Raw genomic sequence first — 25,361 nt, forward strand, 5'->3', positions numbered from 1 at the left:
AGGGTATGATGGTATCTATTGAGTAAGATCGAGTGTAGAAAATTTTTTGCTACTGAGTGCTACCATAATACGAAAAAAACCAATGCACACCCCAAATACTATTCATTATATAAAAGTTCTTTATTACTATTCATTTATTATATCTTTTAGATTCAAATCAGAATTTCCTATCACTATCATATACGGAATTTGACGCAATGCGAGTAAAGTAAGGAAATCTTAAAAAAAAAACTAGATAAATTTGTTTTGTGGTACGATTGTGGCACCATTTGGAATTCAGCGTTCAGAATTCGTGTCTAACCGAATCTAATAGAACAACAAGGTGCGCGATGTTTCTAAAGTGAGGTGAACAATTATTACATTAATACTAAATAAAAGATTAATTCATATCTTATAATAATTATATTAATTGTAAATATTCCTGTGCTTTGTGTGTGCGTGGAACTATTGCGGCACTTTTTCAACAACTCAGCCGTAAACAGCAGTTAATAGCAATGTAAGTACGGTATAATGAAAAAACGTGAAAGTCACTTTCACGCCAGAAAAACAGTATAGAGACTTCGAGCATTAGTACATATGAAATGATAGCGACTATGGTTCACGCCACCAAATATAGATTACATTCTAGCGTACAATATATTTTCACGGTGGCATGTTGAATACCAAAAAATAAACGTAATATATAGATTTTTCAATTGTTACGGCCACGGGAAGTGTTCTGTGGAACTGTAATTGTTTGCATCTATGTTCGCAAACAATTCAGACCCATTCGTGCGATTTCACTAATATGACTCCATCCTATGCATTGTATTAAATGGTGATTTTAGCTACGATTTAAAAAAATATGTTCGTTCTGTATTGCTGTTAGAGAAACTATTATATCAAGATCTTTATCATTGAGTCTCCTTATTCCAGCCGCTCGATATACGAAATGCAATTTTGAGATACGAGAAATCTACTAGCACTTTTAGAAATTGGACAATTATTTAATATGTAATAACAATAGTAGCTGCTAGATATGTTGATAACATAGAAAACATCGATGGTGAATTGGATTCGATGGGCGTTGAAGTACACTGAAGTTCACTTTCAATTAACACGACATCCGACAGGTTTAGCAGTTTCGGTGTGATAATATTGAACCATGTAACAAAAATCAGACTATAATTATGAACCTAGATTGGTTAGATAGGTAGGAGTTGTTTTACAGCAAAGAATCCTCTTTTTAAATATTTGAGCGATTAATTATCGCAGTATCAACAATACGAACCATAATGTACCGTGAATAAATTCTTCAGAATAGTAATTATATTATGATTCGAGTTTTGCGCTTATGCACAGTTATAATAATGCAAAAATGGATTACTCTTTGAAGTATAGACTTCGTACATAGCTGAAATTTAGTCGAAGACTATAAAAAGAGCTCGCGTAGTATTCGATGGGTGAGCGTCGCTCTTAGACATCTACATATTTCAAAAATAGATTTATATATAAAAACAACTTTTTTAGTTTTCCATTAAAGCAATTTGCATCAGTGCAACACGGACTATTGACACTGTTCAGTTTCTTAGAACGTCTGCAAATGCAGTATTTCTTTACACTATTCAGCAACTCTAATTCTTACATCGTGATGTTATCCATGCCCGATGATTTTACAAACGACCCACTCAGCACTGTGAATCAGTTTCCCCTCTTTGATATACCGATAAACAACAAGTCCTATAAGAATGATTCCAGAAATTTGGATTGGAACAAAGATTACCTTGTTAACCAGGTCAGTTATTAACCCACTTGATTGTAATTGCTTATATATATTCCTTTTAGGTTCGTGTCCGACTAGCTTTAGAGATCGTTTTCATTCATTACGTTGATAATAGCATTTACCATAATTGTTACAAAAAAAAAAAGGTGAATACTAATAGCTGAAGTCCCGAGTTCCAGACCTCGTCAAATTAATCGGTCTCTTAAAAGTTTTGTAAAAAGTTGCGGAGTTAAATAGAAGATTAAAAAAGTGTTGTTTATATTTGTTGTGCATTTTTTATTTGAATTGCAATAATGTACAAAGCAGTTCACAAGCAAGACCTAAGTTTTTATTTCTCTCTAGTAGAAACACTTCAGACCAAAAGTAAGTGACGTTACTGTTGCCGCCGAAAACATTATTACACTAGAGTCGCTGAAATGAGATATGGATTATATATAAAACCTGTAAAGTTGTTGTTGTTGGTACTTACTTCACGGAACAGATTTTATTGGTTTCGTAATACAGTTGGTGTAGCGGGTTTCATTATTTACATCTATAACAAAAAGCTTAAATAGAAAAATCCATATGCATATATTTGGTTCTTAGGGTCTTATTCATATAAATGCAATGCTGTAAAGCAGTTTTCCCTTTCATTGTTTATTTCAATTGTAATTTAATAACTTGATTACTATTATTTGAATAATAAAATGTTTAAAAAGGTTTTTTATACGATTAAGGTACATATGATACTTTAAATAGCCAACTATCCTTCACATTGTTTTGGTATTTAGTTGGGGTTCTAATCAAGTTCACCGACGAACCCACTGAATCTATGACGAGTGCTCCTACGGCCCTCTGGAACATACTGTTGACTTTACGAGATTACTGAACATAAATTAACAGTTTGGTAGAAATCTACTCTGCACGCAACGCGAAGGTGTGTTTTATGTGTGGAAACTTTTTTTTATGAAACTTTAAGTTTCATATCCACCACGTGGCATCAATGCCTCTGACGTCGTATTGCATTCAGCTTACTGTATATGGCTAAAAGAGTATGTTTAATTATATTAGTGGACTAGTATGAGCTTTTCCAATCCTAAAAGGCAAACCAAGATTTATGTCATAATCAATGCCTATTTGTACGAATGATATAGTTAGAAACAAGTGATATTCATTTCCTTGGTGCTTTGAATGGAAGTTTAATGTGAGAAGTGATTAGCTTACATCAGAATTGACTTAATATTTAAAAATTAGAGACTACGAGTCAGCCGCAGGAAAAGTTTTAAATGTAAAGGATTAATGTAAAACTCAATTTAAAGAATATTAGTTGTTGACATGTGTAATTTATTCTTTAAACAGAATGTTCCAGTTTCGTGCGTTCATATTTCGGCCAGTTTTGTGGAGCATAAGATCTGAAGCGTTTGCCAGTTATAGACCACGGCCGTATAATGATAACAAATCCTTCAGCCGCAACAAATATGATTCTCTGTCCGATGAAGAAATCTATGACGAGGAGATGGAGAAGTCTGAAGGTTTCGCTCACGAACGCAAGGTCGTTAAAGATGTCTATAAGGAAAGTCTCACAACATCGACGAGAACTGACGAAGAAATAAAAACATTTATGAAGAAACACAACATCACCGTTAATGGTAAATGAGAAAGATCTAACAAAGTATACATACATAGAGATGTCGACCTCGCCTGCCTATGAGGTTTAGAGGCAAACAATAAGAAACATGTATTAATGGTAGTTGGTGTTGATAAGACGTACAATGGAACATTTTTGTTGTTCCCCAGGTAACCTATTAAAACCTGTTCTGACCATCAATGAAATAGAGGTCTTTCCGAAACCCGTACTTAAAGAATTTACTGAAAAACGAATCACAGCGCCCACACCGATCCAGAGTGTATGCTGGCCCATGGTTATGTCTGGTACAGATTTGATTGGTAAGTTTCCTGTCCTTCACTTTTAGCCCAAAATGCTCTTTGATGTGGTCTAATGTGTGCTTGTACAATGAAGACACTGTGGTCTAATTAAAGGTTTGATTATTTACTAAGTAAGTAAAATTGTGTCACAGAGGAACAGCACAAGGGGAGCCTAGAAGCGTTACCCTCGTTAAGGAAAGTGGGTTAAAGGATGATTTTATTGACGTAGGGAAATTGCGGCTTCGCAAAGCTCCAAACAAATGAATGTTTTGCCTGGTATATGATAGATCTTTTTCTTGCCTTCTTGAAGCAATTTTCATCTGATGGAATATATGTTGGTTACATTTCTCGTCCTTAAAAGCTTTTTTATAGTTCGATTTTCGTTAATATCTATGTTAATGTTAATTGATATTTTTTTTTCTAACCTGTCAAAGCTTCTTCTTTCGTGTTCTTTTTGCCTTATTTTGCAAGCATGGAAGATTACTAGAAACTGATTGCGGTTATCATTAAAATTGATTTAAAATAGACATTCAAGTTTGAGCCAGAAGTCGATAACAGCAAAGAACTGAAGGACAGCACATATATATGGTCAAAAACTCACAGTGGGACTTTATACAGATGGTCTTTTTCTCCGACTGTTCAGTCAATATTTCATGAAATTTCTTTTCAGTAATCATTAAATTCTATGAAAAATTATTGTTATGGTGTTAAAAATTGCGAATCAACTCCTTTCTTAGCTAGAGCTGCTAAATGCCTTTCAAAATTAAACATGATATACTGTAGACCGTCTTTGAAATCAGCCCACAAGTCGTTGTAGCTCCAGTGTTCATACGTAATATTTTACTTAATCTGGGAACATTTAGTACATTCTACGAGCAACTTTTTATGAAGACTAATTGATTTTTATATATAATAAGATGACTAATGAAATTGCCAAACGTTGCTTTGTACTTTCTCTAAATGGTCCAAATAGAATGAAAGTGGAGTCCAATCAACTTCAAATTTGGAAGCTACATTGTGGGGAAGTGGCACCTTCCGGCAAGCCCACCTGTTTAAACTTATCTAGCTTCAAGGATGGCCGCAAAATCGGAAGCCCACAAATCTTTAAAATAAATTCTTCCTCCTTGTGAACCAGCATTCATAAATTTGACTTGGGTTTTTTGAGGTCACTCAGAGATTTTCATTGTATAATATAACACATTTAGCTATTACTAGGCCAGGGTTCAAACATTATTTTGTGCGTAATTATTCCACTAGGTATTTTTTTTTGTATTATGAAGCGTCCCCTGTTAGTCTTCTTAAAAGGGTGGCAGTGAAAATATGATATCGTACACTCGTTTCAAAAAGGAAAACTCACATGTCAAAGGGTACTGTTAGCGTACACATTTACTGGAATTCGTAGTTCTTCATGGCTGCAAATACATACACACTGAATAGCTTCATTAAAATATTCTAAACAAACGAAGTGGTTTGAAGCTTTCACACCTGAATGACCAAACTGAAAAGCATAGCGTTCTGGCCTTACCGAAACGTTTGAAACGTTCTTTTGCACGAAATTTTACATTGAAAGAAATAGAGTCTGTGGAGTTTGAAATAGCGTTCGTGCTAGAATGCTAACCGTTTTAGGAAAAATGCGATTAAAAGTAATGGCTTTTTTGACTTGTCCTATTGGTGCTCGAAGTAAAATCATGCAAGTTTGCGAAATTCTACTGTTAAAAAAAAGTTACTGCACCGCCAGTATAATTTCAGCCACAAATAAATCAGTGGTGCAAAGTTTGAAAGATGAACTTTGATCGCGTTATAATTGACTATCTTGTATGCATTGAGATTCGTTGAGAGTTCAGATGTGTACTAAGCTACACATTGATCATTTTTGCTATTTAAATGTATACCTTTGGACGCTTAATGTTAGTCCCTTAGTGCAATAAACGCCACAGTTATGGTTACATTTTAACTTAGATCATGACATTTGCTGAAATATGTGAAATTGGGCCCCGACAACGTATGGTCTTAAATGATTTTTTCACCGGCGAATTCACTAGCGAGAACGATCGGGTACTGATAAAAAATTTCTTGGACATAAACTTCCAAATACTTGTAGAACAACTTTGCCTTAGTGAATTTGTCTTTCAGCTGTTTTTACCGTATTTTCGTGCGCCTGAAGTGTTCCAACGTTCCATAATAATTGACCTACCAATGTCGAGTTAAGGATTAATCTTGTTAATCGTTATCAACAAGTTGCTTATTTCTTAGATTAAACTCGACTTTATTCATTCCAATTCTGCTACGTTATTGAAAAATGTTTTTTTTGTCGAATTGCCGAGACAGGTATTGCTCAGACGGGGTCGGGAAAAACGCTCGGATACCTACTACCCTCAGCATTGCACATCAAGGCTCAACCTGAGAGCAACCTAAAAGGACCCACGTCCCTTGTTCTAGCTCCAACTAGAGAGCTGGTACAGCAAATTGCCAAAGTAGCAGAGGAGTGGCTATCATTCCATTTTGGGATTCGAAATGTTTGCGTCTACGGTGGATCTGATAAGCATTTCCAGGCAAGTCATCATTTCGTTCAACTTCGATTCAACGCTATACTTCTACAACGATACTTCCAGCAAAATGTACTAAATCAAATGCGAACGTTGAAATATCTTCTACACAAAAAATTACACTGATGCGTTTAAATGATCGTCTACCACTCTAGCGGATTTGTCATAGTTAAAAGCCATGAACATCGAGAATATATGTATACCTAAAAGTAACTGATTTATAGTATAGAGAAGTGATAACGAACATTTTTCATGTTTGAGAATATGAAGTGGTTTTGTACTATTGAACCAATGAAGAAGGAGAAAGACTGCTGTGATAATAGCCATAGTGACCAGAAATTATTCTGGTCACTATGGTAAGTAGGAAATGATAGGGAGAACTATCTCTTTTGTTCCAACTACCCCTTGGCCTTTCTAGTATTATTTTTCATTGGTTGGATTTCTCTTGGCGAATTTATTAAAGCAGAATTAGTGTTTGATATAATGTACATTGTTTTATGTAGCCTATTTGCGTGACAATTCGAGATAGATACCCAGATTTTATAAATCACATCGTGTACTAAGAAGTGCTTAGAATATTATAATAAGACTGTGTCAGTGTGTGGGCGTAAAATCAGTTTCCAAATAAAATAAGTTTTAGAATATATGTTTGGGATTATTGCTGTACCATCACAGATAAGGGGACTGCGACTTGGGTCCGAACTATGTATAGCGACACCTGGTCGTTTAATTGACCTACTCAAGAATCGTGTGACTACCCTGGCTAATACCAGCATGCTGGTTCTGGACGAGGCCGATCGAATGCTTGACATGGGTTTTGAACCTCAAATTCGTGAAATTGTTGAAAGAATGAGAGAAGATCGACAAACACTGATGTTTAGCGCCACGTGGCCCGCGGATGTTCGTATGCTTGCTTCGGATTTTATGGAGCGAGATTCTCCCCGCATAAATATCGGTAAGATTAACAGCATCAGTAATAGTAGATCAACAAAGAAAACGCTAGCTCAAAATTCGAGAGGAAATTCGATGCAGTATGTATTGCTTTAGCAGGGTTTCGGGCTCAATATGATAACTATAACAAGTTAGTTAGTTACAATTTCACGTGAAAGACTTCCCTTTCATAAAACATGTATTCGGTAATCACTCTTCAAGGATAGAATCTAGAAATGTAATTAAAGTTTCAACCATCTATGATAATGAGTGTATTGCCTTATAATTAGATAATTGTTGTGATGACTCTTCTCACAACTCCAAACTTCTTACGTCTGCGGTGGGTGAAAGTGAACACCCATCCTTTTTCGAGCGTTGCCATGCTTCATCATTTCGAAACTCTTAAGTGGTGAACCGTTTCGCGGTCCACTGGTAATAGAGAAAGATGAGGGACGAAGTTTCTTGATTTTTCCTAGAGAGGCTTCACTATAGTTTAACGATTCGGTCTCTTTTGACTTGACGGCAAGTCTGTCCCGGGGGAACTTCTGTCAGCGATAATGAAAAATCGACCCCCTTAACTATTAGTGGTAGATGTTCGGAACGTTGCTACTTGCAGCCGGCTCTTCGGATTTTTTTCCAGTTCCTTTGTTACCGGTCTCGTTCATATTGGTGGCGGTATCGCCGTGTTAACTTTGCCTTGGTCTGCTACTGCGTTGTGGACTCTGTAAAGTAATAAACCTGAAAAAGGAACTTTTGTTTGTCTTCCCTTTTCACTTCATCTGTTCCACGTCAAAGATTGTTTACTTAAATGGATAAAATTCACATGCATATGGCCCCTAAGAAGCTGGCCCTTGCCCGCTTTATTCTGTGAGGTGGGTCATGGTCTTCAGCACTGCAAAAGGGACTCTTGGTTACAAATATGCTCCAACCGGTAGCACCGATTCTAATAGACCGTAACTGCGTTGAGTTTAGAAGTCTACATCTCCTTAACATAAAGGAAGAAGAAACTATGCGTAGAGCGATATTAGTTGCATCAATGGCCTTTTTTCTAATCGATACAATATTTAATGTTATAAGAGCTTATACATCCTAGACTATACTGTGTTTGAAATAAGATTTAGACGCTGGATACGAGAACCCAGAATGTACATTTTGATTCTATGCTCGATGCCTATTATTGCAGTTTGTGGCCATATATATATATAAAGGTTTATATAAGAAGTCGATCGGATATACGCCATTGAGGTCTTCCTATGTTATTCAAGTCCGTACGTGTCAATGGAGCATGTTTCAAATTTATATGAGTTTAACATAAGTAAAAGTCTAATAATATTATCCTTTGTATATCATTACGATTTAAGTAATATACTACTATAGAGTGGTTGTGATGCATTTACTTTGTGGTAGGTAGATGGCGAAGCGTGGAGATGTAAACGTAAATAGGGGGCCGATGTGACCTCAGAGTCTTCGCAGGTTCTTCTCATATTGCCAAGGCGAAAGTAGCAGGAAACTTAACGTTTTATTTCTTATGTGAATTATGCCATGAATGTTTTTAAAGCGATTCTATTTTCGGCTCTCGATGTGCGAATGAGATGAAAGCTACTTGCGACCTTCTCTCTGGATAGGACTGGGTGACATGACGAATAGAAGTAATTTTTTGCTTAGCAGGAGAATGCATAATCAGCTATATAACCAAAAAAAACGACTTGCAAGTGTCAGCTTGCTGCTCGCGGGCATACCCTCGTGGTTGGTTTGCCGATGAATAATAACGGCCTGAAAGAAATACAAGTGGTACTTTTGAGCCAGCGATGCGCGTTAATCTACATATTTCCCACTCGACGATGGCCATAACGATTTTTCTTTATGAGTGCTTGGTTTACCCAAAAAACCTCAAAACAAAAAAATTAATCACATGTAAAGACTTATATGACGAAACGCATTCAACGTGTGATATACCTAATAGATATATGAATTATGTGTACATTCTCGTATTTATGGCTCTCTTGCAGTTATAGCTTTAACTCTTACAAGAATTTGCTTAAATAACACCCTGCTTTGTAGTCCATATAACATCACACAATATAGCAAATAGAACTACGATTCTAAGAAAAGCTCTTACTACCTGAGTCATTACGGTTGTGTAACGAATGCAATGAATTTCAACAACAAAAAACTAACGAGAGTGGGAGCAGTCAATAATTTATGTACTCCGCCCTTCTTTTCGTAAACCTGTATGGGCGAGACGATTGAATTTAGGTGTATTGATAATGATCTATGCAATAGTGACGTCCGAAATTCAGATGGGGATTTCGTAGAATGGGTATAATACTTATTTAGAAAATTGTATGTTTACCATTAACAGTATGACCAGATAAAGAGCATACGATATATCTGGATACATAGAGAAAACGATCAAAAATTACTGTATTATAGCTAGTAAGATAAATTACGTATACTGTACTATTCTCTTCCTTATTCCGTGGAGTGACGTAAAATCTCAGGAATTGTATAGACATAGTCGTGCGTAAGTATCCTGTAGCAAATTATGATTCAGTCAAAAATCAAAAAACGCCAAGGAGCCCCAGTTATAACGAACACTAATTAAAGGAATTTTTCTCATCAGCTCCGAGCAGTACGTTCCTTGACGATAACGTTGACTGCTGGTTCTATGCAAATGTATATTAGATCACAAGGTATTTATTGCCGCCTTAAAGAAAGTGAACCACACAAGATTTCTCTGGGAGGGAAGTCACCCGGGTATATTGGTGTATCGCGGACTGGCAAAAACAAAGAGGCGCATTTCAGCAGACATAGTTACATTACGTAAAACCTCTATCGACATTTCCTATATCTTCTAATGTTTGTACTATCCTAGAATTCCCTGCTGTCTTGGAAAACACCAATATTGGATTATACACAGCCATAAGATTGTATTCATACCACCAGATAAAGTTGGGAACGAAGCGTACAAGCAAAGGCGATGGGCTAATTGCCAACCGGACTACGACTGATATTGCAGATGTTAGCTAGTATGCGAAGCATGGCTATCACTTACACATCGAGGAGAACCAGTTGCATTCGTTGCGGTTTCCGCCTCATGTCCAGATATTAACTTATGCATCCTTCAGAAGTTATAGTTAAACAAAAGTAAGATTTCCGCTAGGTTCCTATACTTTTGTGTAAAGTGAAAGGTTTTGACCCTAGATTTCGAATTTTTTTGAGAGCCACGGCTCATCGTCCGGTTTAGCAATCAAGTATTTTGTCCCAGGATAGCGTACCTGATGAAGCTTGTTGTCTACAGTGCATGCTAGGCTTAAATTTGCAATAATTTTTGTTCGATGCAGCGAGAAGGAGACGTGCTCCAATGGATGGTGCTTATTTCTGCAAGCAATTGCCGATCTTATCCTGTGCGTTGCTTATTAACTTGCTGCAAATGGAAATTATCAAGCCGTCATAAAAGGGAGAAATGCCGTTAGTACAGGCAAAAGTATAGCAAAGGGTAACATCGGTCCAACATACGAAGGATTAAGTTTAATTATGATTATTAAGCTAAGGTAACCCAAGTTATAGTGTGACATTCAAACGTAAAAATAACTATTAATGATTTTATCTTGGAAATAAATAGTCCCACTTAAAATCAGTTCACCATCAACACGGAATATACGGGAAAAAAATCAATCTGTATCATGATATCAGAAGCTAAATTGGGTGAGCTAGGGAAGGATCTTGTGTTAGATGTTATCGTTTATCGTCTAAAAGATCATAAATATCCTGATTTACTTTGGACAGAATTTACAGCAGCTTAAATGCAAATTAGTAAGCGTATCGGAAGAGTGACAATTTTTGGGTAGGTGGCACTGTCCCGTTCACAAAGCGGTACAACGAGTAGTGTAAACTGAGCTGTACAAGCGCAGACAAATATGAACAAATCTTCAGCGGCTAATGTCTTCCCATGGTATCGTTGACATTCCGGTCCAATTTCCAACGAGTTTTAGGAGAACCGGAAACACGAGGAGGAATTGCGAGGCAGTGATAAAGAAAAATGAGAGAGGGACAGAGAGAGAGAGTACCTATCCGGCGGCATCAAAGGGTTATGGCTTCGAGTACGTTCAGTGCGTCGGACTGCTGTCTCTCCGCCATAATGGTGTAGTTCTCTTGCTATGTTCTGAACTGAAAACTGATGGTGTCCGTGACACCCGATCTGTTGTAGATCCAATGACGCATTACATCATGTGGGCGGCCATTGTCACCTTCGCCCATTTTCTTCTAGGCAGTGATGCGGGTAGACAGCTCTGCCGGTGGAAAGATAATTCTCATTCCTAACCATTGTGCGTTTAATGGCGAGAAGCGACAGATGTGAGCACTCGGCCTTCAGTCGTATGTTTCGCACCCTCTTTCCTCCTTCGCCCTAACGTCGGGGTGGTCTTATTGTGAATATAAAAGTCTGCAATTTTGTTTGCCGCAATAAAAATGTGCTCGCTGTCCTACATGTTATTGGGTTTTTTTCGTATAATCCGACCTGCTCTTTTTCAGGCACACCTACCTTCTATCTTATTCAGTTTTCATCTTTCCCAGCATCGCAAATGTCGGTCTTATGGAATCGAATTATTATAACTAGATTTTTACTATATTTTTGCTTATGTGGGTTCTTCTCTCTGCCTCAGGTTATAACTAAATATAGTTAACCAATTCTGCCTAAGACTTGAACCCTGACACAGTTCTGATCGGTTTTTCTTGCCACTTAAACATGTACGCGTGTATTTGAGAATAAATCAATAACGGCTGTAACGATGCAGTCCAAACATCTTAGTAATCGAAGAGATCGCTTGTATTGGCTTTATCTGATAAAAAGTATATAATGAGGTTAAAAATAAGCAACTTGTGGAATAACAAAATCGCTAAAGTGTACATGCACACAAATTGTAAAAAAGGTACTGTACTTTAAGTATTACTGAGCGTCGCACTCGAGATCAAATCGTCCCTACCGACAACGTAGAAGAACTCCTATTACAACTAATTACAACTTATTATATATTAACTAATTACAATAGCATATGCGTGTACTGAGAAAAATATGCATGCATTAGAGACTCATATTGTTAGAGTGGCGTTTTTCCATCAAACTTGAACAAACCACTATTTTCATATTCGATACTAATCCTTGTTGCGTTAGTGTGCTCACTTTACTCGTTGCCCCTCCACCGTTAATCCGTGACCTCTAATTGTGTCAGTTAGAGTATTTATATATATATTATGTATTACTGCCATGCTTTTTTGCTATCTCACCGACATACAATAATCGGTGCTGCTTTGTGCGATTTTTGCCGCGTGAAAAGTTTTTCTGAACTTGTTGTTTTTTAAGCTTTTCTGCCGTCTGTAACGTCTGTTAAAACTGTCCATCTTCACATTGCTACCCTTAATGGCCGTCGTTGGGCTATCAATGGCAAACGACGGTTAGGTGAAGGGTTTTATGGCGCAATGCCAATGTCTTTTGTGGGCCCCTTCAGATGCATTTACTTTTTGGTAAAGGTCGACTGCTGTTCAAGATAGTATATTCTAGAGACAGAAAAATAACATCTGTCGAAAGACTATGTACAATAGAAAAGTATAAAGAAAAAAACATATATATATATATATATATGAATGGTATTGCACCAAAAAAAAGAGGGAAATTACATTCCTTTTTTGCCCTCTTTTGCTCAGGTCCGACCTTTAGACCTTCCAATGCTGTCAGTTTTCTCGCTTACACTTTATCTTTAGGATATCTCCGCAAGAAAATCCGTTGGTGTAAGGTCTGGTCTGGTTCATGCAATAGCAGGGTATTCTATGTACCCCTTTCGTAAAACCGGTCTGCGTTTTTAAACTATGCTCTTCCATCACGATGGTAGCGTGTCAGTGTTTCATCTTGTTAAAAATAAAACTTGTCGTCTTCAATCATTTGTTCCCTCCGAATGCATGGTTAAACGAGTTCTTTAGTTCATTGGCTCCACTGTGTTATCAAGAAAAAAAAAGTTCATTTAAGATCTTGTTGGAAATGCCAACAACTTGTTTTCCGGAACGTTGTTTACTGTTTCAAATTTATTTTTTATTTTCTTAGCTGTAAGTCACGTAAATGAAAAGCTTTTTGCGATTTTGTTTCTGTACTTCCACTAGTTTTTTATATTTCCAAATGCGCTTTAAAATACATTTTTTTACTATAAGCCTATGAGGAATTATAAGAGCTGTTCTATGCCTCGTCCTATGCTAGTGATTCCCTTGAATCACGTCCTGACGTATGCTTGTGATAGACCTAATGTATAGAGAAACGAGGCGATGTGCCTTTGAGGCGTAGTGAGGGCTTGAAGAAACGACATCAAGTGCTAACTATATGCAGTATGCTCTAGAGGACATTTCGCAGTCGAACAATAAGGCAAAGCTATGAACGAGCTGAGCTGACACAGCTAATAAAATATACAAACATTATCGTCAATGTTTTTTAGCGTTGACTTGTATTTTGTTGATTAAGAAAGCGCAAAGTCTTTATAAATAATAATAAATAAAAAAAAATTGGCTGATATTATTTCATAGTAGTACTAAAGGCTTATTGACTTATCTATTGTGGAGACCAGTCGGGACACTAAAAAAGCATCGATAAACAGATTTTGAAGTGCCTGACACTTAAAGTACGGTGTGCGTATTGCTCATACCAACAAGGTCAATTATTATTGATTATTAAGTATTAATGAAACATATTGCACTATTCTCGTTTTGAAACTCTGACTTTGCCAATGTTGTAAACGGATTATGGACGTATGCGTTATGCATAAAGAACAGCGATGAGCAGTTGAAGGACGTAGGCCAAGGCTCGACGAGCTTGAAGCCTTTAGATAAGACAACCTTCAGCTCCGCTTTATGGCGTGACTACAAACTGTGAACGTAACGTCTCCCTGCTTAGCGGCCCCTGCCTGGTCCAAATAGAGAACCAGTAAGGCACGGCCGGCAGCGACTGACTGTAGGGTGGGTTAGTGGCGTATCGAGCATTGTCGAAGCGGATGGCCTTACGTATACTTAATCTGATGCCGTACATATAATGCGAACGATTTATAATAGCATTGACCTCATATTACTAACATTATTTTCTGTTCAATAAACACGCGACAGATAAGCTTCATTGTATACTCACATAGCACGATCTTCCGCTTATCAGACATTTAATGATGCATATCTAATCGTATACATCAAAGTTTTATAATCAAATCAACTACCGACTACTTAATCCAGCTTCTCATAGAGTGAAATAAGGCTTTATTTTACAAGCGGTGCCTTTTTCAGATTAAATAACTAGAGCTTGCGGTGCCGATGAATATTTCGATGTGAATGTTTCTTCATAATTTGGTGACTATTGATTTAAGTAAAATTAGTTTCTTGAATGATAATTTTTCGGCACAGCCGTTGTCCGTTTTGATAGCGACAATTTATGAAGCATAGGTTTCGCATATTATACAAGAAAGCTTATTAAAGCTAGAAATATTCAAAGGAATTTCTTCAGTGGCGTCAGCAGTAGAGGAAATCCTCTGTGCTCCGCACCGCCGACGACGAAATTGGGGCTAGGTAATTCGCCAAGCCGAACAGGTAAGTTTCGTTGGTCCCTTCGCCCACCCTCATTCTGACCTTGTCTGCTCATTTTTCGACTTACCAAGTGACGCCAAACGCGGACTGTTTATATGGAAAAATGCCAAAACGCTTGAATCTATACGAGCGTAAATCTCTGACGACATGCTTGGTGGTTGAGTGCATCCTTCAACACTGAAAACGGTACCTTATAACTACTTTATCTTCGGAAGGAAGCCTAGCAAAGATAATTGTTCAGCCTAGTGAGGTGTGAGGTGTACTTTTTGACAAGGTAACGATCCCATAAAAGCGAGCTATAATGATTGTGAAGCGACAAAGACCAGACACTAGTTACGAATTGGTGTGCAGTGGAACTTATGCTGTGCAATAGACTTAACAAAAGTGTAAAGACGGCGGTAGAAATATATATCCATTTCCAGTTTCCATAAGAAAGTGTGACTTCATTTAGGTACCTTGGTGTAGTCTGTTTGACAGTAGATGTAGCTGGTCTAAAGATGAGAAATTAAATTTTGTATAGTATGATTAATATATATGTACACTAAATTTATTTAAAGTTTAAAGGCTTTTCAAGAGGTATGCAGCTCGTTACGACGGTAATATATGCTTCAATCATATAAAAGTCAATTATACTGAAGACTTTTCTCAGAACCTCTTCATACGTGAATGTACCTATTTGCGATCGTTGTTAAATGTTTGTTGTGAAGGACAAATACCCCTATGTTATATATCGCTATATATGGACAAATATTGTATATCTTACATCATTGTCTATTGGTTGGCTTGCGATTGAGTGGCCTCAAGACGCTACGCACATATTTGCCATTGGTATCTTATATAATTTGTATCTTTGCCATTGGTATATATATAAATTGGTACCTTATATATAATTGGTAATCTTGTATATATATATATATATGGTTTGTAAGTCATACGAATCGAAGCAACGTGTTGATTTCCACCAGTAGTGAACAGGGCTTTATTGATATCCTCTGTCTACGATGTCTAGTTAGATCTTAATTTCCAACCGAAATGTTTTTTGATCAGTGGAAAATAATAAGAGTTAGTTAGTTAGTTATGCACTGTGTCAGCGTTATTTTACTTATAGTCGTTGAATTTGGGTGCAAATTGAGAGATTAATTTCTCTGGCAGAATCTAGAGCTTAATGGATAAAGTCGACCTGTTCCTTTATTTAAATCATTTATGGAAGTAATCATATTAGTCGTAGGAAGTAGCTGGGTTAAGCAGCTACATGAGTTAACTGTACAACAGGCTACTAGCCCTAGTTACATATACCAAATTTTAGAACCCCTTTAAACGTGTCGAACACAGCGTTACATAATAATTCGCTGGCGTGCTCACCTAGAAGCTCATGCAACGACTTTTTTTGCATGCGTTAATAGTGCCAGTGGTATAACGGTCTTGCGTATTCGATATGGTTTGTACGTCTTGATTTCAGCTTCGATTTTTGGACCTAAATTCACCTTAGACTCGCTCGAAAGTTTTCTTTTGTCGCAGTTGTGTGGATGCTTTGACGTAATAAGCGTAATAATAATAAACGGGTTTTAATCTGGGCTGTTCGGCGGCCACATGTGATAATTCTAAAACATAGTGAGACTTACAAGCTGTCAGTCTTGGACGATTTAGCTAGTGTACGCATATGCACCGCCTTACTGGGAGACGTACGATTTTTTCAGGCATTCTATCTATTCTTTCACACCGATCGTACCACTGCGGATTTTGTAAAACACATAGGTAAATTCCGGCGGTTTGATTTTTCTGTAAAAAATGTAATGGCCTGACATCTTTCGTATGGATACGACTTCTAAGATATGAACATGGACAGAAATTTGGCGACAGCATCTCGTCGAAATCACATATTGCTGCTATCTACAATACATTAGTACTTCCTGTCTAAAGTACACAGTATTTGATTATTGCAGCTCCGTAAAGTTATTATTCGCAAATGACGTGAGGTTTCTCGTACGCCCATGTGAAGCAGCTAAATTCGTTCACTAAAAAAGTTCAGCTAAAACGACCTAAAATATCTTCAGCTATTGCAGAACGACTTCTCCCCACCGACCATCCGACCGCGCTCAAGCTCACAGGCAACAGGATCAGTCTTTTTTTCAAACTTTTCCACAAAACAAGGTATAAAGGCCTTAAAGACTGCAATGTTTCAATCGTAATAAGCTTTTTAATCCGCAGCGTGCTCTCAATCTCTTCTCCTTATGTATTGTTACACCCCGAATTTGAAGCATGAGGTATTACAATGGGGGGTCATCCAGAAGGAAGCGCACTGTATAATCGGGCCCAACTCAGTCACCCGCCAAAAACTCGTGAAGAACAAATTTACGTCGCAGATTGTCACCTCTAACGTGAACTGCTGTATTTCGTCTCCCTTTCCTTCGATTGTTGGCCGTTCGATCTGCGGCATCAGTAAGATGTGGACCTACGATGCCTATGCCCTTCTGAACAAAGAAGTACGATAGACTTAACCATGCATTGCGCGATAGTGCCGTAAACATTGGGCTTGGGAACAAGCGTTTTTGCTCAAGATCTTAATGAGTCCACCCCTCGATTCAAGTTCTCTACCGGCTTTTGTGGACGATACTTTGTCTGCACTTACACCTTCCGTGCGGCGGAATAATATTCAAACACCAGGAATGAATGACTCATACCTTAGGTGCTTAAAATATTGATGATAGTAACAGCAGTAAGAGTTATGGTAATAGAATAAGCTAAATAATCTTCATGTCTGTTGAAGAATATCTAGTACAGATTTTGTGCGCGGCACCTTCTGCTATGCGGAGGCCTGCCTGATATATATAATACCACATCGTCACAGGTCGGACACAAGATAGCATTGTTCACAGCGAACGACACAACAAATACGCAACAGCGTTTTGAAGCGCTAGGTCATGCTATTTACTCATGTGGCCGTCGTTACCGAACAACAATGAGCATTAGTCTGAAAATCATTAATTTCTTGTCAATGAAAAAAAACAAAACTGTAGCCCTTTCCATTTGTGACAGCAGCATCGTCAGCATTACCATAATTAATCGTTAGGTCGATGGAAATATCATTGCCGAAACCTTATCCAAACCATTATAGCCTACACGTCCTGAAGTATGAGCTATGCGTTTATGTATAAGATCTCCAAATATCCAAGAGCTAATGCTCCAGGAAAAGGAAGCGCCGCATATTATGATGCTTCTTAGCGTAACGGAGTGTGTTTCCCCAAACAAAGGAGCACATATCAAAACAATGAAAAATATTCGTTTTTTTTTTCCATTGAACTTCTTCTTATGGAGATGGATTTTTACCTCATATCGGACAACACAAGTGGCGGCAGTGATATTAGAAGAGTCCGTACTCACGCGTAATGCTTACGCCCAGTGTAGCTCCGTATTATTACTTGTATCATTGATGTATATCTAACAAAAAAAAAAAACCGGCGTGCCAGAAAGATTTCGTTGCAATTGGAAGCCAGATATGAAAAAAGGATCTTTTAAGCTTTAAATATTTTTATCAAATTTTTTTTTATGCACGAAGGTAATATTAGCTTGGCGTGATTTCTTGAAAATCTCTACTCCATTTACGTTTTCCTATACTGCTAAAGGCAGTCCGACTTGGAAGTACTGAATTAGCGTAATTAAATTAATTTAAATCAAACTGTTATAGCGTAAACGGGCTGCGCGTGCGCGTTCAGTGGCGGCGTTGTTTGGGCCTGCGGTAACTTATTAACCAATTGTGATTTCTGTTCTGGTACTCATTACAGGCTCGACCGAATTATGTGCTAATGAGAACATCAAGCAGGAAGTCCGAGTTATACCGGAAAACAGAAAACGTGCAATGCTTCTCGATATTGTTCATTCACGGCCCACTCATAAGGTAGCTTGGCCCACAATTAAGACTGGCTTTCTATGCCGATCGTATAAAGTATTCAACTTGTAAATCAAATTGACAAAACAAATATATTTAGTGACAGTTGCTCGGTTCGGTTCCGTGATATTAATTTTTCTAAAATTCGAATAGAAATGATACTACCACTTAACCCGCAGTGCTCTGAATTATAAAATTAAAGGATCTCTCTCAGTATTTCAATTTTTCCATTGTTATGCTAAAGTCAAGTTTGGTTCCTTAGGGACCACAAGATAGAAATTCACTGGGTCCTATTTTCTGTGGTCAGATCCTTATATTCGCCGGCACAAAGCGAACCGTTTCGTCGATAGCCCGAGAGTTGCTTCAGTCCGGAATTCGTTGCGTTGAATCTCATGGCGATCTCAGCCAAGCTAAACGAGAGAGGTCACTTCAACATTTCAAGGGTAAATAGAATATTCTACTGTAGTCAGTGGCCGATCTGGTTCTTCTTAGACGTTATGCTACTGCTCTTAAAAGTGTTTGTCGTTTTTGCCGATTGTTACACAGTGATTCCGGATATGTTACCATTTATAATGATATGTTTGTCATTTATGTGGATTACGTAGGCACTACGAATGTGATGGTCGCGACCGATGTGGCCGCCCGAGGTCTTGATGTGCAAAACATCAGCCTTGTGATTAACGTTGATTTCCCACAGACAGTTGAAGATTATATACACCGTATCGGACGAACTGGCCGAAGCGGATCTAAGGGCGAGGCGATAACCTTTTTTACCGAGGTGAGTGACCTATCATTATGGCGAATAATCGGATGACGCTCTGAACTTAGAACGCTCTGAGTTGGGAAGCGCACTGTGCCAATAATTAATTAAAGTTCCATATAATTCTGTATCTTACGTTATCGAAGATGACGTTTCGCGCTATCCTAAATTCCCAGCGTGGCCTGGACCGCGAATTCCGACTGCCAGTGAGTAGGCCAAGCTTACCAGGCCTGATACAGGAACTACGAATTTCGAAATTCGTTATCACTAGTTCGTTTCGTCTCTATTACTTAAAAATTTATGGTAACACTTTAGCATTACACTAACAAATGTTTTGTCTGACGCTACGATAAACTTGTTTAAAAACAGCACGTAAAGTGATAAGTTTCGAGGCAACTGCTTCGCCAATGTACCTTTCTATGGATATGGGTTCTAATCTAAGATTTGTCTATTTGCTCTTAGCATTGTACGACCATAGTTTGCAATACGCAACACCTGTACTGGGTAAAAATAATATTATAGGTATATATATACCTATATATATATATATATATATAGGTTATTATTATATATATATATATATTATTGAACAGTGTCAGTCGGTCTAGAAGAAACAAAGTTATTCAGCATGCGCACGCTTCTTTGACTACCCCAGCGGATTTGTTGTGAACGAAGCATAGAAAAGAGCTAAAATAATAAAGAAAATAGCCCGGCTAATCCGGCTGTCATGTGCCAGGATACGGACCATTCTGATACAAATGTTCTGGACAATTTTCAATTAATAAAATGGTCTAAATCCTTTGATAGCTTAATTGCTGGGATCATTCATGAGGACTAGACAAGCATAACGATCAGAAAGCAAAGAAATCGAAGTTCAATTCAATTGAACTTCGTCACAATTCTTACGCGTTTAACCACTTTGTTTATTCGTTGCTTGTTCATCGAACTTCGCTTAATTGACAGGATAACTTACATGCGTTGAAATCTACTTAACTGTTGTTATAATGCATAGAATTTAAATGCGCTTATCTTCACGTTAGACAAAGAATGGCGGCTTTGTGTGCCTATTTAACAAGCGACAACTTGAGCGTCGTAGTGCATTCGGGCATGAAGATGAAGTGTCGCGTTCAATACCATTATTAAGGAGTGTTAAGTCGATGCTTTCTTGCTCGCCACTATTCGTGAGAGCTATATTTTTGTCGTAGGTAGAGAAGTAACGCAAACATTTGCTCCTTTTTGATGGTGATGGCGAAATCCGCAAGTAACTTTTTATAAAGTTTGTTCAAGTTTTGCTATGTCGCAGTCTGTAATATATGGACGCATTCCCCTCTAATCCCGCTTAACTGCTTTCGTTGTTCGACAATGCTAAAATCAATGCTTTTAGGATTATTTGCTTTGTTCAAAATCGTATGTATTTTTTCTTGTCTCCAATGATTTTTCCTTATCTACTCTTTACACGAAAGGAAAAAAATGCAACAAAGCTAAAAAGATCATACCAATGAGTTGTTAAACGATGCGGTTCTAGCGACCGCGTACTTTTTGTACGTTATGCTTTGTTTGTTTTAAATGCTCGTTGTGAATTGATATCGCTGTGCATCCCTGCATATCATTGCGTTTATGTTAATGAGGCTTAAGCAAAACAGAGAAGTGCCTTGCTGCTTTATTATTAAGTCGGCCGACGGCGCTGCTGAGACCTTCTCGCTGGGGGCATCTTTTTAGAACCCGCTGTTAGGCCCTAACTGGAGCTACTTAACATCGTAAAAAGGAAACTGGCAAAAAAACGCTTAGATGTGAGAGAAAGGGGGCGGGGTGCCATCATTTTCGGACGTTGCTACTAGTACCGTCGAAGACGTATGAAATAGTGCCTTTTCAGAGGGTACCGCTCACTTCAGTGTAGTCCTATGTCCATCGTTCTGAAGTAGTTTGTACAGGTGGGCTGTAGAGTTCCTGTTGCGTTCGCGCGCATAGTCAGGTGTTGTTACGTAAGTCCTCAAGCAGTTCTTCTCATTCCGTCTAGATGCCCAAGGCCAGCTAGTCTTCTTCTCATACACACCTTATCCTATTGCCGTTGTTCGTTTCCAAAGGCGTTAAAGTGGGGCTTTGGCTAGAGGCGGAAAGAAGAATGAGTAATGTGCTACAATCATAGAACGTAAGTAATAGGAACCTCCTGCTCAGTCTGTGACACTGTGCTAAACGGTCAGTGAAGAAAGCAGCGAAGAATTTTAGCTCTAGTTAGGTAGCGGTTTACTAAGCACAACCAAAGTATACTGTTTTTCTGTGTAGTATTTCTAGGACAGGACTAGAAGCAGTAGTACAAGAGGATCAGTGCCTGGTATATGACCGCGTATTAGAGCCATAAGCTAACTTGCTATTAAACTTGAAACGAAGGGAAGCTTCCTTTTATGATTAGAAAGTAAAATTATCGAGAGCTTCATGCACGTTTCACAGGAAATGTTTAAGTTCGCACGATGTAGTTGTTTTTGAATTATATTTATAGGCTTTCATTAAAAACATCTGTAATATGCGTGATCGACCTGGTCAGTCACGTAAACCACAATTTCAACTTGAAATTGAACTGATATAAAACAGTGACGATTAGAGATAACTTTAAAGTACATAGCATAAAATAGTGTTAGAATAGTGATATTGCGAAGCTGTGTAAGTAAAAAGCCTGCTGCTGATCTCTGTCTGTAGAAACTGTCGTTTGCCAGCGAAATATACGATATATTTGTCTCTGTGCGACTTTGTCGAAATCGAAGGACATAGCCTTTCAGGCTAAATTGATCGATCTTCTATGGTCAAATCTTTGCAATTTGCCTAGCCTGAAAAGCAGCCAAAAAGAAAACAAATTGCTTTACGTAAATTCAAGGATCAGTTTGCAACTTGATAGGGATGTAGGAAACTAACATTGAGGAATTTCACAAAAGTTCATATGTCAAATTTTTCTATATGAATACGCAATTTCGGATTAGACTGGTCTTGGATCGAGGAGTGTTTGTCCTATGGGAATACATACAAGCATAATATAGTACACCCTGTGACCTGCAAGGTCTACATTGCGTTTACGTCCCAGTACGGGAAAATGTTTCGATATCTTTTAGTAATGTGTAACATATTTAGATATCTCAAGAAAACAAAGATTATAAGGCAAAGATTTGCCAGAGCAAATACGGCCCCATAGGATTGTGTCCAATATCTTTTTCTAAATAAATAAAATATATGTAAGTATATTTTTTCCTGAGTATCATTATACTGTACCCAGATCTAATTCACCTATATTCAGCTATGATGGACAGCAAAAATATGGGGCCGTGAACGTCAGTACATTAATTTGTATCATTTCCAGTTGGTGCCGCTTCATTGCGATATACTATCGGCTAGGATTGTAGAGGCCATACTTTTCTCACTGATGTGTGCAACTCGCCGGGAGAACTCAAATATTAGATTGGCAATACATTAAAGAAATGAGCAAAGCTAAACATGATTTTACGGAATTCTAAGCGGAGGAACCCATATTAAACAATCGTTATACATAGCAAAGCGTCGCCATTGTGAACGAATTACGAAGTTTACCAGAAGTATTACCTTTATACAAGGACACAGTAAAGACTCTAAAAACAGCAAGAATAACAACAACAATAAACAAACAGACAGACAAACAAAGCCGAAGTAAAGCTGAATTTAGTTGCCGTCGTGTTAACAGACGAACTGGTCTATACGTTAAACACAAAGTCGTTTCCCGTTACAATGTGTCAACTAAAAATTCACACGTAATAGTACCATAAAAGTCGTGCTAAACTAGCAGGCTAAACAAAAAGTAAGTATATGCAATATGGTTTGCATTTTCAGGCGGATGCGCCATTCGCGAAGGGTCTTATCAGTGTGTTAGCTCAAGCTGATCAGGAGATTCCTGCGCATCTCAGAGATATCGCGAACAGAGCTTCTAAACATAATACAGGTTTCCGTAATCGTGAATACAGACCGCACGCTCCCAAGTTCAGCAGATTGAGTCGATCGTCGAATTGGCGACACGCGGCCCGGAGCAAATAGATGTCAAAGTTCTCAAGCTGGTAACAATTACAGTAGTTAAGTTCTGTGGATAGAGATATTCAAATTCGGTAATTGGGATTGAGCTGCTGTATGTTAAGCAGTTCATAGCGCTTTAGTTCAATGGCTGTTCGAGTCAATCGATATAGGGTCAACTTAATAAGCGTGTGGTGATGTACGAAGGTGATGCGTGATAACTGAAAACAAAAAGCAGAACTTCAATTGAATCTTAAAATGAGGAAGTATTTTATATTTTATTTGATTAACTCCTAGCTCCATCCAGCAAATTTGCGCTTTTGTTGCGCTTTTTTCTCAATTACGTACGTTTGGCTTCTGCTGAATGAAAATTATATATAGTATTATTGCATTGTTATCTCGGCCTCAGAACTTGGTGTGGGATCGAATGGCTGATGTTGTAGTGAATACCAACTTACGATACAGAGAAATGCTAACTATAGGTATGTAACAGTTATTTTATACCTAATAAATAACAGTAATAGACAATATTGGGACGATCTAGTGTCCTTTAGGAAGGACATAACGCAATTTCTAATCTATTTGGAAAGTGGGAAAAGGCTCATTTAACTGAAAAGAATAAGGTATTTGTTATTGTATTTTTCACTAGTCATTGAATTTGAGTAAGCTGAATTGACTAGTATATTTAAAAAAAGAGTCCAGTTTAAACATCCGCTTAGCGGTTTTTCCTTGTTCACTTAATAACAAAAGTAAGAAGCTCTGGTATGATCAGATTCAACCTATAAGCTAGTTTCGCAGGTCAAAGGGCCGCTGTCACCCCTTTCGTTTGTTGACTTTCAGATTGGGTCAGGTACGTGGGGCACCCATTAATTTTAGAACGCCTCACAGTAGTCGCATTAGTATCGGTTTAGGACCTATTTCATACAAACGAATTTCCATTGTTTGGGTCTGTATCGAGCCTAACTGTTTTATTTTCAGTTGTATTAATTGATTATTGCTACATGCATGCAATCTATAATGTATAAAAAAAGATCGTTTCTTTCTGAGTGGACAAACGTGAGATTTCTATTTAGCTGCAGAAAATCACTCATAATAAGGTTTTTTTATTTTATGTTCATCCGTCAAATTATCAACAATTCCGGAGATATTTAGTCACTTTTGAAAATATAATAAACATGAAACACAATGGGGCACCGTTGTGACCTTGAGAAAGTATCTTTTCTTTTAGGCCACTAGCCACACTTTCAATGAATCCTGCATAGACTGCATTAGCCATAGTCGGTAATTTCGCATTAGTTACAGGAAATATCTATCAATCAATAGCCAAGAGAACGCCCAGTTTACAATTGGTCTTTAATCTGTGATTAAAGCTCCCGCTACAAAATTTTCGATGATTGTTGTAATTACGAGGTCAAAAGTAAAGAGTTAAAATATGAAAAAAGTAGGTCGTAAATGTACCTTCTACTGCTAATGATCATTCAAAACCGCGCCGTTATATAAATCTAATTGCTTGATGTCTTTTTTTTTTTTAGCTACAAAAACGACGCTATAGAGCGGTCCATTTGTTCCAGTTGTCTAGTGTTAGTCGTCCATGATAACCCGGGTTCTGACCGCATGAATTTGCGATGCGATGTTCGCTAGAAAAATGAAAATGAATCCGAGGCATAGCACGATAAGTTTATTACATCCTGTAGGAACTAGACCGATCTTTACGGCTTAATACCGGCGTATGCTATCAACAACTCTGGGTACCAGAGCAGTACCACGACGTGCCATCTTGTTTTTCATTCTATACTACGGTTGTATAAAATATGCGTCGAGAAATTGTAGTTAATAGTTGGTGCTTCGTTTATCGCATAAGAACGAGGCTGTTATTTAGATTATAAGCGCAGATACTGTCTAGTGTCCTTAGACCAAAAGAATTTGTTAGCCAGGATATCC

At 37.8% G+C, this 25,361-nt stretch overlaps 1 protein-coding gene across 1 annotated transcript; it reads left to right on the forward strand.

Moving 5' to 3' along the window:
• Nucleotides 1-301: 301 nt before the first annotated feature.
• LOC111269684 (uncharacterized) lies at nt 302-24,632 on the forward strand. The gene is made up of 9 exons (XM_022849472.2): nt 302-496; nt 3,101-3,390; nt 3,539-3,688; nt 5,996-6,219; nt 6,889-7,168; nt 18,534-18,646; nt 18,945-19,080; nt 19,243-19,415; nt 23,247-24,632. Exons 2-9 carry the CDS (start codon nt 3,102-3,104, stop codon nt 23,445-23,447), a joined length of 1,566 nt encoding a protein of 521 aa, XP_022705207.1. The 5' UTR covers nt 302-496; nt 3,101; the 3' UTR covers nt 23,448-24,632.
• Nucleotides 24,633-25,361: the final 729 nt, after the last annotated feature.

This window comes from Varroa jacobsoni, unplaced genomic scaffold (genome assembly GCF_002532875.2).
Source record: "Varroa jacobsoni isolate VJ856 unplaced genomic scaffold, vjacob_1.0 scaffold_1406, whole genome shotgun sequence".
Lineage (NCBI taxonomy): Eukaryota > Metazoa > Arthropoda > Arachnida > Mesostigmata > Varroidae > Varroa > Varroa jacobsoni.